The 11,718-nt window shown below is 43.5% G+C and overlaps 1 protein-coding gene across 2 annotated transcripts; it reads right to left on the bottom strand.

Annotated features, from left to right (window-relative positions):
• Nucleotides 1–488: 488 nt before the first annotated feature.
• Nucleotides 489–11,054, bottom strand: LOC118229213 (probable G-protein coupled receptor 176). 2 transcript variants are annotated; one of them, XM_035420994.1, is made up of 4 exons: nucleotides 11,024–11,054; nucleotides 8,770–9,531; nucleotides 5,412–5,664; nucleotides 489–3,208 (listed from the first exon to the last, which is right to left on the bottom strand). In XM_035420994.1, exons 2-4 carry the CDS (start codon nucleotides 8,990–8,992, stop codon nucleotides 2,101–2,103), a joined length of 1,584 nt encoding a protein of 527 aa, XP_035276885.1. In that variant the 5' UTR covers nucleotides 8,993–9,531; nucleotides 11,024–11,054; the 3' UTR covers nucleotides 489–2,100. The 2 variants fall into 2 exon arrangements, with proteins under 2 accessions (XP_035276885.1, XP_035276884.1); XM_035420993.1 differs by lacking the exon at nucleotides 11,024–11,054 and adding an exon at nucleotides 9,855–10,277.
• Nucleotides 11,055–11,718: the final 664 nt, after the last annotated feature.

Below are 11,718 nucleotides of genomic sequence, written 5' to 3'. Positions count from 1 at the left end.
CCCAGTTTGGGAACCACCATCTGTTCAACACTTGTTCGCTTCTGACAAATGGAGGAAATGGAATCCAATTTAATTTAATCTGATTCTTTCTCAAGTGAAATTTGTAGGAATTTCCTCGGTCAGTGATCAGTCTGCACACCCAGTAGGTCCTCACTAAACTATGACACAATTATGCCCAGGTCCCTGTTTTCTTTGGCCTCCAAATCATTTCCAGTGTGACTCTTCCTGTTGTGGCTACAGCATAGCGATACTGCTTCCAAGTCATAAGTCAGCTGGGTACATGATGGACATACCTGAATGACCTGGACTTTAGTTGATTCTTAGAAGGCTAAATCTGATGACTGCTGTAGCTGGGCATTACAGAATTTTGAAAAGGTACAATTCATGCTTCAACTCATGAATTGGACAGCAGCTACCACAACAAACATAAGTGACAACACATGTATTCAACTAAGTTTGGTCAGATTTTCCTTTGAGCTCTGAAATTATTAATTGCCAGAACATAATAAAAGTTAAAACAGATGTTTCAAATGCTACTATTAAATCACATTTATGATGCTGAATGTATTCAAGACAATAGGGATCTTCTAGGTGTCCTGCTACATCACCATTCTTTGCCCAACTGGCTGATCAAGGCAACCATCAACTCAGATGGAGCGGTCATGGAAAAGCCCAGGCTCATTGTGGTTTTTAATTATGTTGCATACAAAAGTCAGAATCTCCCACAGCACAGTGTTCCTATCAAAATGGGAGACTGCCTAGCGCCTACTACTACTGGTAATAACATCAGCACTTTCAGCAGTAACTGGGTTTTCCCCGAGCTGTCTCCCATACAAGTACCAAATAGGAACAGCAGTTATTGACTGGAAAACAAAATGGTGAATATTGATTCTGAAACTGTTGTTTATGAGCAAAGGTTATACAAGTCGATTGGCCCTCACCAAAGCAAACTGGCATGTTGACAATGTAAACAAATGAAATCAATGCATTGATGAGTGGAACGGATGATACAAAATATCATATTGGCATATCATATTCAATATTCTGCTGTCTGAATTCACGGAGTTGCAAGTGGCTGTTTCGAACCAGAACATGTTGCCTGTGGAGGATAGAGGTTAATCATTCAATTTGGTATGATGAAAACTGTTGCTTTTCAAGAAGTGTTTTCAAGTGAACACTTGTTAGCATAGATGGAAGAAACTACAGGTGATTTTGAGTTGCCAAGCAATGCTGACTCAAATGTTCCCATCCCCGTGGTATCAGAGACTGCTTCAAAATTGAAAACAGATTTAAAGCCACAGGAAACAATTTGGCCGACTGACAATGTCGCTGTTGCTTCACAGAGGTCACATGAACCGAACACAAAATCAAGTGCATCTTCAGTGTCAAGAACCTCCTCAGCTAGGCTAAGAGCAGGGGTTTATAATGCTGCTTTGATAGGTAAAGTTGTAACCTAGCAAAGGGAGTATGAACTTGATATCGGAAAAACCAAACTAAAGTCATTGAGGTAATCACTGGAAAATCAGGCCAAGCTGGTTGGTTCATGGGTAAAAATTAAAGCGCTGGAATTTGGTGGAAAGTCCTATGCTCAAGCAAGGATAAATAAACAGCTGGACTGTTTTGATTGAAAAAAGGCCTGTATTTTGTATAGGTTTATTGAATGGTAGAGCAGTCAACTTATAATTTATTTTGAATCAAATATCCTGTTATTTCATTTAATAATACATAATAATACAGTTACTTTTTCCTATTCTCCATGTTTACCAACTCTTGCAAATCCCTGTGTTTTCACAACCTTAAATAAGTTGGTTAATCATTAAGGTGTGATTCAATTCCTGTAACACAAATAGGGCTGTTATGTTTTGATGGGAAATCTTTAAAGAAGAAGCATTCTCCTCAGTGTGGACAGTAAAATGGTGTAGATGAGTTCAACAGGCATGGGCATGGTTGGCACCAGTGGGTGTGGGCATGGTCCGCTGCTGTCGGCATGGGCCTCTCTTGTTGGTATGGACAGTTGCCATTGTAAGTGGGCGTGTCCATCAAGTGTGGTCACTGGGTGTGGATGCTGCTGGTACGCGTGGTCAGCAGGTGGGTGCTATCTCAAGACTCTGCAGGGGGAAAGGTGCTGACCTTGTTGTTCCTGCTGATCCTGTGCTCTGGCCTGGCCCGAGGCTGCTTGGTCTGGATCAGCTCCTCGGGTGTGGTGCCCAGCGGGGGGAGCAGCCTCTTCTTGCTGCTCCTGGTCTCTGAGAGCCACTGTGGGGGCAGCTCGAATGGCCCGTAGCCCACCTGCCCGCCGTACCTGTCCCCCTCTGCCTCCGGGCCCGAAACCGGGGCCACCTGGGCGGCGGAGGTGGTGCAGCCATAGAGCGGGGAGGCCACGGGTACGAGGGCCACCTCCACCGCCTGCTGCGGCTCCTCCCCCCGCCCCCCGGGCCTGGCCAGCGTGGCGGCGGCCTCCTCGTCCTCCTCGCTCGGCCTGAAGATCTGCTGCTGCCCGACGTGGAACATCTCCAGGAGCTGACTGCCGGAGCGGGCCCCCGGCTCCGCCCCCCCGGCCCCGGCCCCGGCCCCGCCCTCCGCCCCCACCGCGTTGCGTCGGCTGTAGCGGCGGTGCAGCCGCGCCAGGGCGCCCAGCAGGCACCGGCGCACCGGGCGGTTGAGGGCGAGGAAAAGCGCCGGGCTGGAAAGCAGCGAGACCTTGGGCAGCCAGATGGCGGTGAGCAGCAGGGAGACGGGCACGTCGCGGGGGGCGCCCGGCGAGCAGCGGTACACCACCAGCGCCGCGTACGGAGCGCCGCAGGCCATGAAGGCCAGGACCGAGCAGAGCAGCGTGGCGTGAAGCTCCGCCTCCCGCTGCGACACGTACGGGATGGACGTCCCGCTCCGCGGCGTCCGCAGGGCCGCCACCACCGCCTTCTTCTTCTGGCTGGCGCTCAGCGCGTGCCGGATCAGCGTGAGGAAGAAGAAGACCACGGCCAGCGGCAGAACCACGGTGGTCACGTTGTAGGTGACGGTGTACACCAGATGCCCCAAGGAGGAGCTCTGGCTGTCCGGGCACGCGGACACGGCGTAGACATCCACTACGTTGCTCACGGCAAACACGGGCAAACTGACAACCGCACCGTGCACCCACATGTAGATGACCAGGCCTCGGAACTTGGCATCTGATATCTTTCTCTCTAGTGGGTACAGAACGGAGTAGTACCTGGTGGTGAGGGGGAAAAAAATGCACTGTTTGTGATGACAGTAAATAACCATGGTGACATTGAATCACCTTGCCATTCCTGTCAATATTGATTACTCTTAACTTCTAGGATACAGGCGTCAATAACAGGAAATTAAGAAAGCTGTTCTCTGCAAGGTCAAAAAAACATGTTCAGAGGTTGAACACCCATTGCTAGTGTTGCCTTAAGGATCGATATGCAGTGGTATGGCACAAAGACAAAAAATAAATAGCCCTTGGCTTGCTGAGTTCTGGGACTGACACCTCCTTCCCTATGGTAGCAATTTATGAAAGTGCAGTTCCATCTCTCTCATCCACTAATAAATTTGTCATCCATTGTGGATCTAGCCCTCAGGAGTGTTCGCGCCGCCTCAGTCAAGCACATTACTGACACAGAATTAATTTCTCACTGATGATGTTTACATGTGCCTTAACATTCTCTAATCAGAAGGTTTATGAATCTGTGAAAATCCCAATTGCATTCCATATGTAAAAATAATGCAAAACTAATTATAAAAAAAAGAAAAACAGGTCAAAGAATTTTATTAAATAAATTGAAAATCACATTAACAATGAATGAATTAAACACACCATTCATTATACACGCCATAGTCCCTCATATCCTCAGCCAATACAGTACAGTATGTACCTGCAATATTACCTTCATGTAGAACAAATGATTTTCAATGCGTATTCAAGTCCAAGTATTTTTATGAGAGATGTTAATATTCTGGATTTAAGACATGGGTAGAGTGTGCAGAGATCTTTAGCATTAATTTACATGTCCTTTAAATGTTAGTTACCCGCACACAAGAAATATGAACAGAATTATACATCTGCCTGCATATAATCAGAATGTAAAGAATGTCCAATTGTCCAATATTGTCAATATTTTCTGCAAATAAATACAGTTAATGTAAGACCAGAACCACAAATATTAGGTGCTTCAGATTAGGGGTTCTAATTTAAAATCAGTTTTGCCTCTGAGCATATCATGATATGGACAAGAAAATTCTCATCCTAGATTATAACGCCCAAATATGGGCCCAAAGACTGGAAAGTGGCGATAATCGCCTATAAGGCCTGCCCATTTAGGCTTTAAGATGTTTTTCATTTTTGCAAATGATAACAGCTTTTTTCTATACTCAGGATTTATTCTGTCACGTAACAGCACTTGAGAGACCCGTTACTAACAACTCCGACAGAAAGAAAACCCATTACAGTTCCTCTGACAGTAGGCCATGAGACTGTTGAGGGTGAGCAGACGCATTAATGGATGGTGTGGAATCCAGGGTGCACTGAAGGTTTTGTTCAAATATTCAGGCCAGGGCTGCCTGACTTAGTAAACACAACTGCTGTTCAATCTGAGTCAGAGTATTGCTGCTCCTGATTGAATAAGAGGAGGGGGCAGGGCATGTCAACCTATAGAGCCAGAGCTTAACAAATTGCCTTTGAAAGGGAAGCAGCCTACATATTCCACAGTTGGTGTTCATGCTGACATTCTCTCAAAATATAAGTGTGATTTACTAGACCACAGGGCAAGTTAAAATTTCAACCTTACCACTGTAGAGAGCTCTTTGTACAATTCAAACAGTGAACCATTGACATCACACAGCTAAGCCTGGCACATCCAACGGACAGACTGACACCCCAGAGTAGTCTCATCATCACCCACTCACGACTCCTTGGGTATAGGAAAGCTTTTCTCCTGTATGCATTCTATCTTTCATGATCAAGCCAGCCCTTTAGAAAGCAGTGCTGTGTGTCCACATTCATTTTATTCTTAGCCAGACACCCTTCTGAATGGAGACTAGCTCAGCTAATATACAGTATTATGTGCTGGCCATCCAGCAACAGGGAATTCTATGGCTCTGAGTGTTCAGCATGTGTAAATGGCAGACCCTCGAGCTAAGTCTGCTTTACTGTACTCAAGCAAATGGAGATGTGAACCATCACTGCAAGTCTATCAGACACTGTAGTACATAAGATTGAGTTAAGTTAAACCCACTGCTTCTTCAGACAGACTGAATGACAGTGTGAGAGTGTGGCAGCCATCTGATGCTGGACATGGTGGAGGTTTGGTGTGTGTGTGTGTGTGTGTGTGTGTGCATGTATGTGTGAATATGTGTGTGTCTGGTAGCTGGCCCACCCTGTCCACGAGGTTGGCGGCAAAGGTAACCCTTACCTATCCATTGCGATGGCAGCAAAGGTGAGGATGGTGACGGAGCAGAAGAGCTTGTGGAGGAACTTGACCACCTTGCAGAGGAGAGGGGGGAGGAGCCTCCAGCAGCATGGTGAGCCGGCGCTCAGCACCATGTCTGAGGGCAGGCACACCAGGCACGCGCACACGCTAGAGCACGCCAGGTTCCTCACCAAGCAGTTGGTGACAGGCTTTAGTATAGTCGTGCGACAGGTGAACCACAACACCACGCTGTTACCTGGAGGGAAGGCAATGGTGCAGTCATCTGAACTGGCATCAAATTCCACGCAAAACAGAAGGCAACATCAGAAGGCAAAGTACGTAGGCGCACACACGTGAGCATGCATGTATATGCTGACTTGTTTCATTACATTCATTGTTTTTAAAAGTATCAAAGAAAACAGATCACATTCTGAAAGATACTGCGTTAATTCCTTGTTGACAGAAAGCCTTTTATCTGCTGAATTCAAATTATGTGGTTTTTCAAAAAGCTGCACCTATTAAAAATAGCCCTGAATGAGACTGACTTTTCCAAAAGAGTGTACAGAACCTACGCTATGATGTTATTTCAGAACTGTAATCACAATGGGAGTCCTGTGGCCATAAAGGAGCTTGGTACCGGAGGTTCTTGCATTGCCATTGATCGGCCACAGCAGTGCTCCTCCATGTTCCATACATTTTAGTGTTCAGATAACAGAGCACTCCATAAAGTGTGCATTTTCTGTCTCAGGCTGTTCATTTAGCTGATAAACATCATCAGAACAACCGTGTATTACAGAGTTGTGTCGAGGCTCACCTCCAGCTCAATATTATGGTTTAAAATTGCCTTCAAAATGTCTCCTTTTGCACTTTGAGCATTATCAGTGCACTGCAGCCCAGCTTTTGTGCCTTGGTTACCTGGGATATGCAGAGTATCGATCTTTCCACAGACAAACATCCAGCTATGCTGGTAAATGACAGAATGACACAGTATGACTGAAATGAGGGATCACCAGCTGAGATACACAGCGTTTTCATAACGCTCCAGCTGCGTTACAGGAAACCTATTCTGTGGCTGTTGTGGAAGTAGGTTGGGTAATCTGATAAGGTTTTCAGGTTTTTATATTATAATTTCAAATACAGAAAGGTTAACAAAATGAGTCATGCTAATCGGTTGCCGCATAATGCATTCAAACTATTGTCATTCATCAGTAAGTCAACAATAATACTGCTCTCTTTCCAAGTGCAGTTGTGAAGAAGAAAGCTGCACACTCCTTGTGCTCCAAAGGTCTGTGCTGAAACGTTGGTAAATATTTGGCAAATAAATTATATTTTGGAGAATAAAGAGTGTACGGCTTTCTTTTTCTATTTTTAATCATCTGAATGCCATCAGCCAGCTCCTCTTGAGCTCACCAGGTGTGCGCTCTCTCGTTGCTTTCGAAGGATAAAATCAGCATAATTTCATTTTTTTTTATAGCAGGAGTTCCAAAACCATGGTCTGGGGACATGTCTGGGTCTATGTTTTCCTGCCAGTTCTCCCCTCTTTAAACAGTCCTGGTGTTCTCCAGTATAGGTTTCATTCAGGCCTGTTTTTTTCACAGTGCAATGTGATGTGCTATGCACTTAACAGCTGAATGACAAATCCAACCATAAGCTGTGACTGCACACTGCTGTCATTGTTGCCATACTCACAATATCTCAACAATAATAATTGGAGGATGTATATTTCACTAAAGCATTGCTTTGCAATTTAGCCTGGTTTTGCAGATGGGAGTCCTCATTTTCAATGACTTTAGAAGGTCAGATTTTTTTTCAAAAACTTGGAAACCAATGAGAAAGACCCTATTGACTAAGTATTTTTGCATGTTCCCTGTGAGCAAAAGCCTGAATCCAGATGTCTAGAGAGGTGGAAATCTCGGCTGAGAGATGTTTTGACATAAATAGACTAGGTTTTGAAAAGTGAACGTTTTCTAGCTGACTAGGACATAGCCAGGATATATCGAGGTAAAACCTGAGCTATATTGTATATACCATCTAGGCTTTCAGGTGAAAACCCATATACATTTGGTTGAAAAGTGAAAGTTTTCAAACTGACTAGGACACAGCCAGGCTATATGCGAGTAAAACCAGAGCTATATTGGAGCTAACCAAGTCCATTTATGTCAAAACATCTCTCAACCTAGATTTCCACCCCTCTATATGTCAAGATGTGTGCTTTTGCTTACTGGGATGTGGATGCACTGTGCATGTGTTAATTGTGGGGTTCTGGCAACTCTTTTCATGAAAATGCCTGCCATGCTCTGTAAGAGTGATGGGAGAATGAGTCTTGAATCCCATAAAGGGACGAGATACATTTAGCTGTCAATCGCTGAGCCATTTGAAGCAGTCAAAAGATTTTGTTCTCTTCTGCGAAATACAATGATTGGTTTCTATTGTTAGGCAATAAGTGCAGTTCCAACAATCGTGGTCAAGATGACCCAATAATAGGAAACATCCCACCATTAAAGCCAGTATAATATGAAACATTCATTAAGTGAACTGTGTCAATATAACAGAATCCCCATGCTAATATGACACTCTTGTTCAATTAATACTAATTAATACCTAATACAAATTAGTTTAACAGGTTAAAACAGTGGTTCCCAAACTTGGTCCTGGGCCTCCCTGTGTACACTGGTTTCTCGTTCCATCGTCAATTACAATCCCTTAATTTTAACCAGCTGTTAATTTTCTAATCATCCTATTTTTCTTAGTTGTGCTTTCGCCATATTATGTCTGAAATAGCTTTGCATTTCACAAAGAATAAAATTGCCATGTTGATATTGTGCTACAATGCAAACAATTACACCAAGAGGTAACTTTTTTAGATCAGCTAAAAGACAGTGGTACATCAAGGGGTTCTAATTAGGTTGTTGAACATGTGTTTAAATTCTTTCATAATTTTTCCTTAAACTTATTAACACAATGCAGGTTTGACTCACTATCATTTGCGTTGTCTTCGAATTCTTAGTTAGCTTCCAGATGGTTAGTTTTAGTGACCAGGTATCCACACTTTCTCCAATTAGGGGCCTAATGATTCACCTTAGTCTTCAATTTGAAGTTTCACTGCTTTTTATGCAATTGTTTGCAATATAACACAAGTACAATATGAGCATGGGAATTTTATTCTTTAAGGTATGCCTAGCTGAACACCAGCATACACAGGGCCCAAGGCCCAGGGCCGAGCTTGGGAACCCCTGGGTAACAGGGTACTAACAATTTCCAATTAAGGTATCCATGAGTAGTTAATGTTTGCATAACATGATCACCCGAAAGTACATATACCTAACAGCTCACCAGCAAAAAAGGTAACCTACACACTTACCTAAGAGCGAGCCAATGAAGATCAAGACCTGCACTGTGGTGGTGAAGTTCCTGTATGTTTGCTCCTGACTGAGGCGAGTCTGCAAATGCACCATTTCCTGCTCTGTCATGTCCCACTGAGCCATTGACGTATTGTGGAAATTAAGGATGAGGTTGGCTGGTGTGAAATTAACATTGGAACTTCCGATGTTGGAGCTCCTACTCCCATAACCATCATCTTCCATTTTGTTGTTCAACTCACACAGGTATTAGGCTCCTTAAAACACACCAAGGCCAATGATTTAGGGATTTAAAGGTTCCCTTACAAGTAATATGCATCCACTTGGACTACTAATTTTTTGAAGCCAGAATTATTTACTCTTTGAATTATTTGCTCTTTGAAGAAGAGCTTTATAATGTCCAATGGTGGCTAAAGTCTTTGTTCTTTCTTTCTTTCTTTTCAACACTGTGTGTTCTGGCTGTCATTCGCTGTCTGTTTACAACCAGTTTATATGTAGCACTTGACAAATTAAAAGAACATGCAGCCCGAGATTAAAATGTAAAACACGCAGAAGCCCATTAAGGCAGCAAGACAGTCTATACGAGATTTCAATGTTTCCGCTGCTCCCCCACTTCCTTCGTAAGAGTCCATCATCTTAAACTTGGGAGTCCCGTCCCTCTCTTGAGAATGTACTTCGCCAGCGAAGATAGAAAAAACCCTTCTGGCGCTGTAAGATCTTTTCGACAAGGAGTTTCCATCTTGCACGATTTCCAAGTCAAGGCTCTGTGGTGTATGAAATCATTGTCACAAGCCCATACACATTATTTAGTCTTTAAAAAATACAACCTGACATTATTCGCAAGCAGGCATTTGTTTGCTTTACATGTGACATATGTAACATCATAGCATGGTAAACAGGCATTGCGTTATCTGTAAAACCCATTATTGCAGTGAACAAACAATAAAAGCTACTCTAAAAGCTACGTCTTGAATTCGATTTGCATGTAAATGGTTCGCGGATACAAAACGGGCTACTATATTATGATGATGTTACCATTCCACCTAAGCATCGCTGAAGTAACAGATGGAGATAATCGGGTACATACCTTCTCCTGGAGTAACTAATAAACCCTAATTAATACACTGTACCGAGTTGGTATTATCAATGCGACTCTGCTGCGGAAACCCTTTCTCTCTCTACATGCAGAACCCTGATGTCCGTGTTTCCCGTCCCAATTCGCTACTAACGCGGCAGTTTAGTGTAAAATTCCCCTTTGCGCCGGCAACAACCTGGGTTTTTTATGCGTATATTGCTCGAGCCTGCCACAGTGTGGAGGTATAACCGAGATGTCCGACGGATCAGGTCTCAGAACTGCATTGTGTGTAGCCCCTCCTCTGACGACTCCAGAGTGATTTGGCGGCTTTGTATGCTTCTTGAAAAATTACATACGAAGGAAAAATACAACTCCAAAAGGATTACACGAATTAGATTTTGACGTCAAAACACAATGCATGTGTGCGCGCGCGTGCGCTGTGTGTGTGTGTGTGTGAGAGAGAGAGAGAGAGAGAGAGAGAGAGAGAGAGAGAGAGAGAGAGAGAGAGAGAGAGAGAGAGAGAGAGAGAGAGAGAGAGAGAGAGAGAGAGAGAGAGAGAGAGAGAGAGAGAGAGAGAGAGAGAGAGAGAGAGAGAGAGAGAGAGAGAGAGAGAGAGAGAGAGAGAGAGAGAGAGAGAGAGCTTTGATTGAATTGAACTCTTCTGGTTTGACTAAGGATGTTAAGGGTAATTAAGACAAGCCTAAATTCTGAATCTATACAGAATTATACAGCAAGACATTTCATAGGATCATCCACACTCGGGGTGGAAAGTATAATTTATATTCATCTCCTAACTTACATTCCCAATATTTAATCATGCTATAATTGTATTTTTAACAATTACATTTACAGTTGCCTACGTTGACAATTCCTTTTTTGAATTACCTAAAATGTCAAGTGAAGGAAATTAAAACATCTATTTTAAAAGCTCAGGGTGCTCTCATTCTAACACACTGCCAATAACACAAAACAAACATCACACTCAAAGGAGAAATTCCTCTTAGAAAACTGATGCTTTTTCCATTCATTACCAAGGCATACATGTTCCCCTGGCATTTCAGCAGCTTCTTGCTATGAAGTGTACACATTCTGCAACTGCAAAAATCAGAAAAGGTATACAAAGAAATACACTGTACAAATATCTTATTTTCTCATTCAGACAAAATGCTGCTGTACATAACCTTTCCTGTCATGGTCCTGTTTTCCTGTCTGTGTTTCCCTTGTTGGGCCGCCAGATGGCGGCACTTCTGTTTTGTGTCCTGCTCCCCCCCTGTTAATTGTATGATTGTTTTCAATTGTCTCGTTATCCCATCAATGTTCCCACCTGTGTCTTGTTATCCCCTCCTTCTGGTTTGATTGTTTTTTGAGTTCACCTGTGTCTTGTTACCCCTTGTCTATTTAAGTTCTTTGTCCCCTTGACTCGGGTGCTGGTTCCTTGTGTTTGTTCCCGAATTCTGTTTGTTGCAAACCGTATGTACCTGCCTGTATTTTGTTCCTGACTGGTGTTTTGTTTGACCTTTCCTTGTGCTCTGCCTTCCAGTGTTCTGCCCTGCCTGTGTTTTTGAGTTCCTGTTGTTTTCTGTTTCATTAGATTATTTTTTGAGTTTGTGTTTTTGCCCATTGTGGCCTTGTCTGTTCCCTACTTGTTTGCCTGTCGTGTTAGTAAAGTCTTTGTTAATTTTCCCTTTTGAGTTTGTGTTTTTTTCCCTCTGCGTTTGGGTCCCCCCTACCCGTACCGTGACACTTTCCAAGGGATTATGACCGTGATGTCCAATTTAATTTGTAAGGCCAGGGATGGTGCAGGTTCTTGTTTTTAGTATGATGCCAACTAATTAACTAAGATTTGTCTTCAATACAGTCCTGGTAAGTTAGAATC

This window comes from Anguilla anguilla, chromosome 6, assembly GCF_013347855.1.
Source record: "Anguilla anguilla isolate fAngAng1 chromosome 6, fAngAng1.pri, whole genome shotgun sequence".
NCBI classification, from domain to species: Eukaryota; Metazoa; Chordata; class Actinopteri; order Anguilliformes; family Anguillidae; genus Anguilla; species Anguilla anguilla.
The sequence above is the reverse complement of the archived record's forward strand: the minus strand, read 5'-3'. Positions and strand labels throughout refer to the sequence as shown.

What these genes read in the sequence shown, in the direction of transcription:
- LOC118229213 (XM_035420994.1), bottom strand. Translation starts at nt 8,992, where the DNA reads ATGGAAGATGATGGTTATGGGAGTAGGAGCTCCAACATCGGAAGTTCC. An exon ending in CTTCATTGGCTCGCTCTTAG is followed by an intron (nt 5,665 to 8,769) that starts GTAAGTGTGTAG and finishes CCTTCCCTCCAG; the next exon opens with GTAACAGCGTGGTGTTGTGG. An exon ending in GCTGCCATCGCAATGGATAG is followed by an intron (nt 3,209 to 5,411) that starts GTAAGGGTTACC and finishes CCTCACCACCAG; the next exon opens with GTACTACTCCGTTCTGTACC.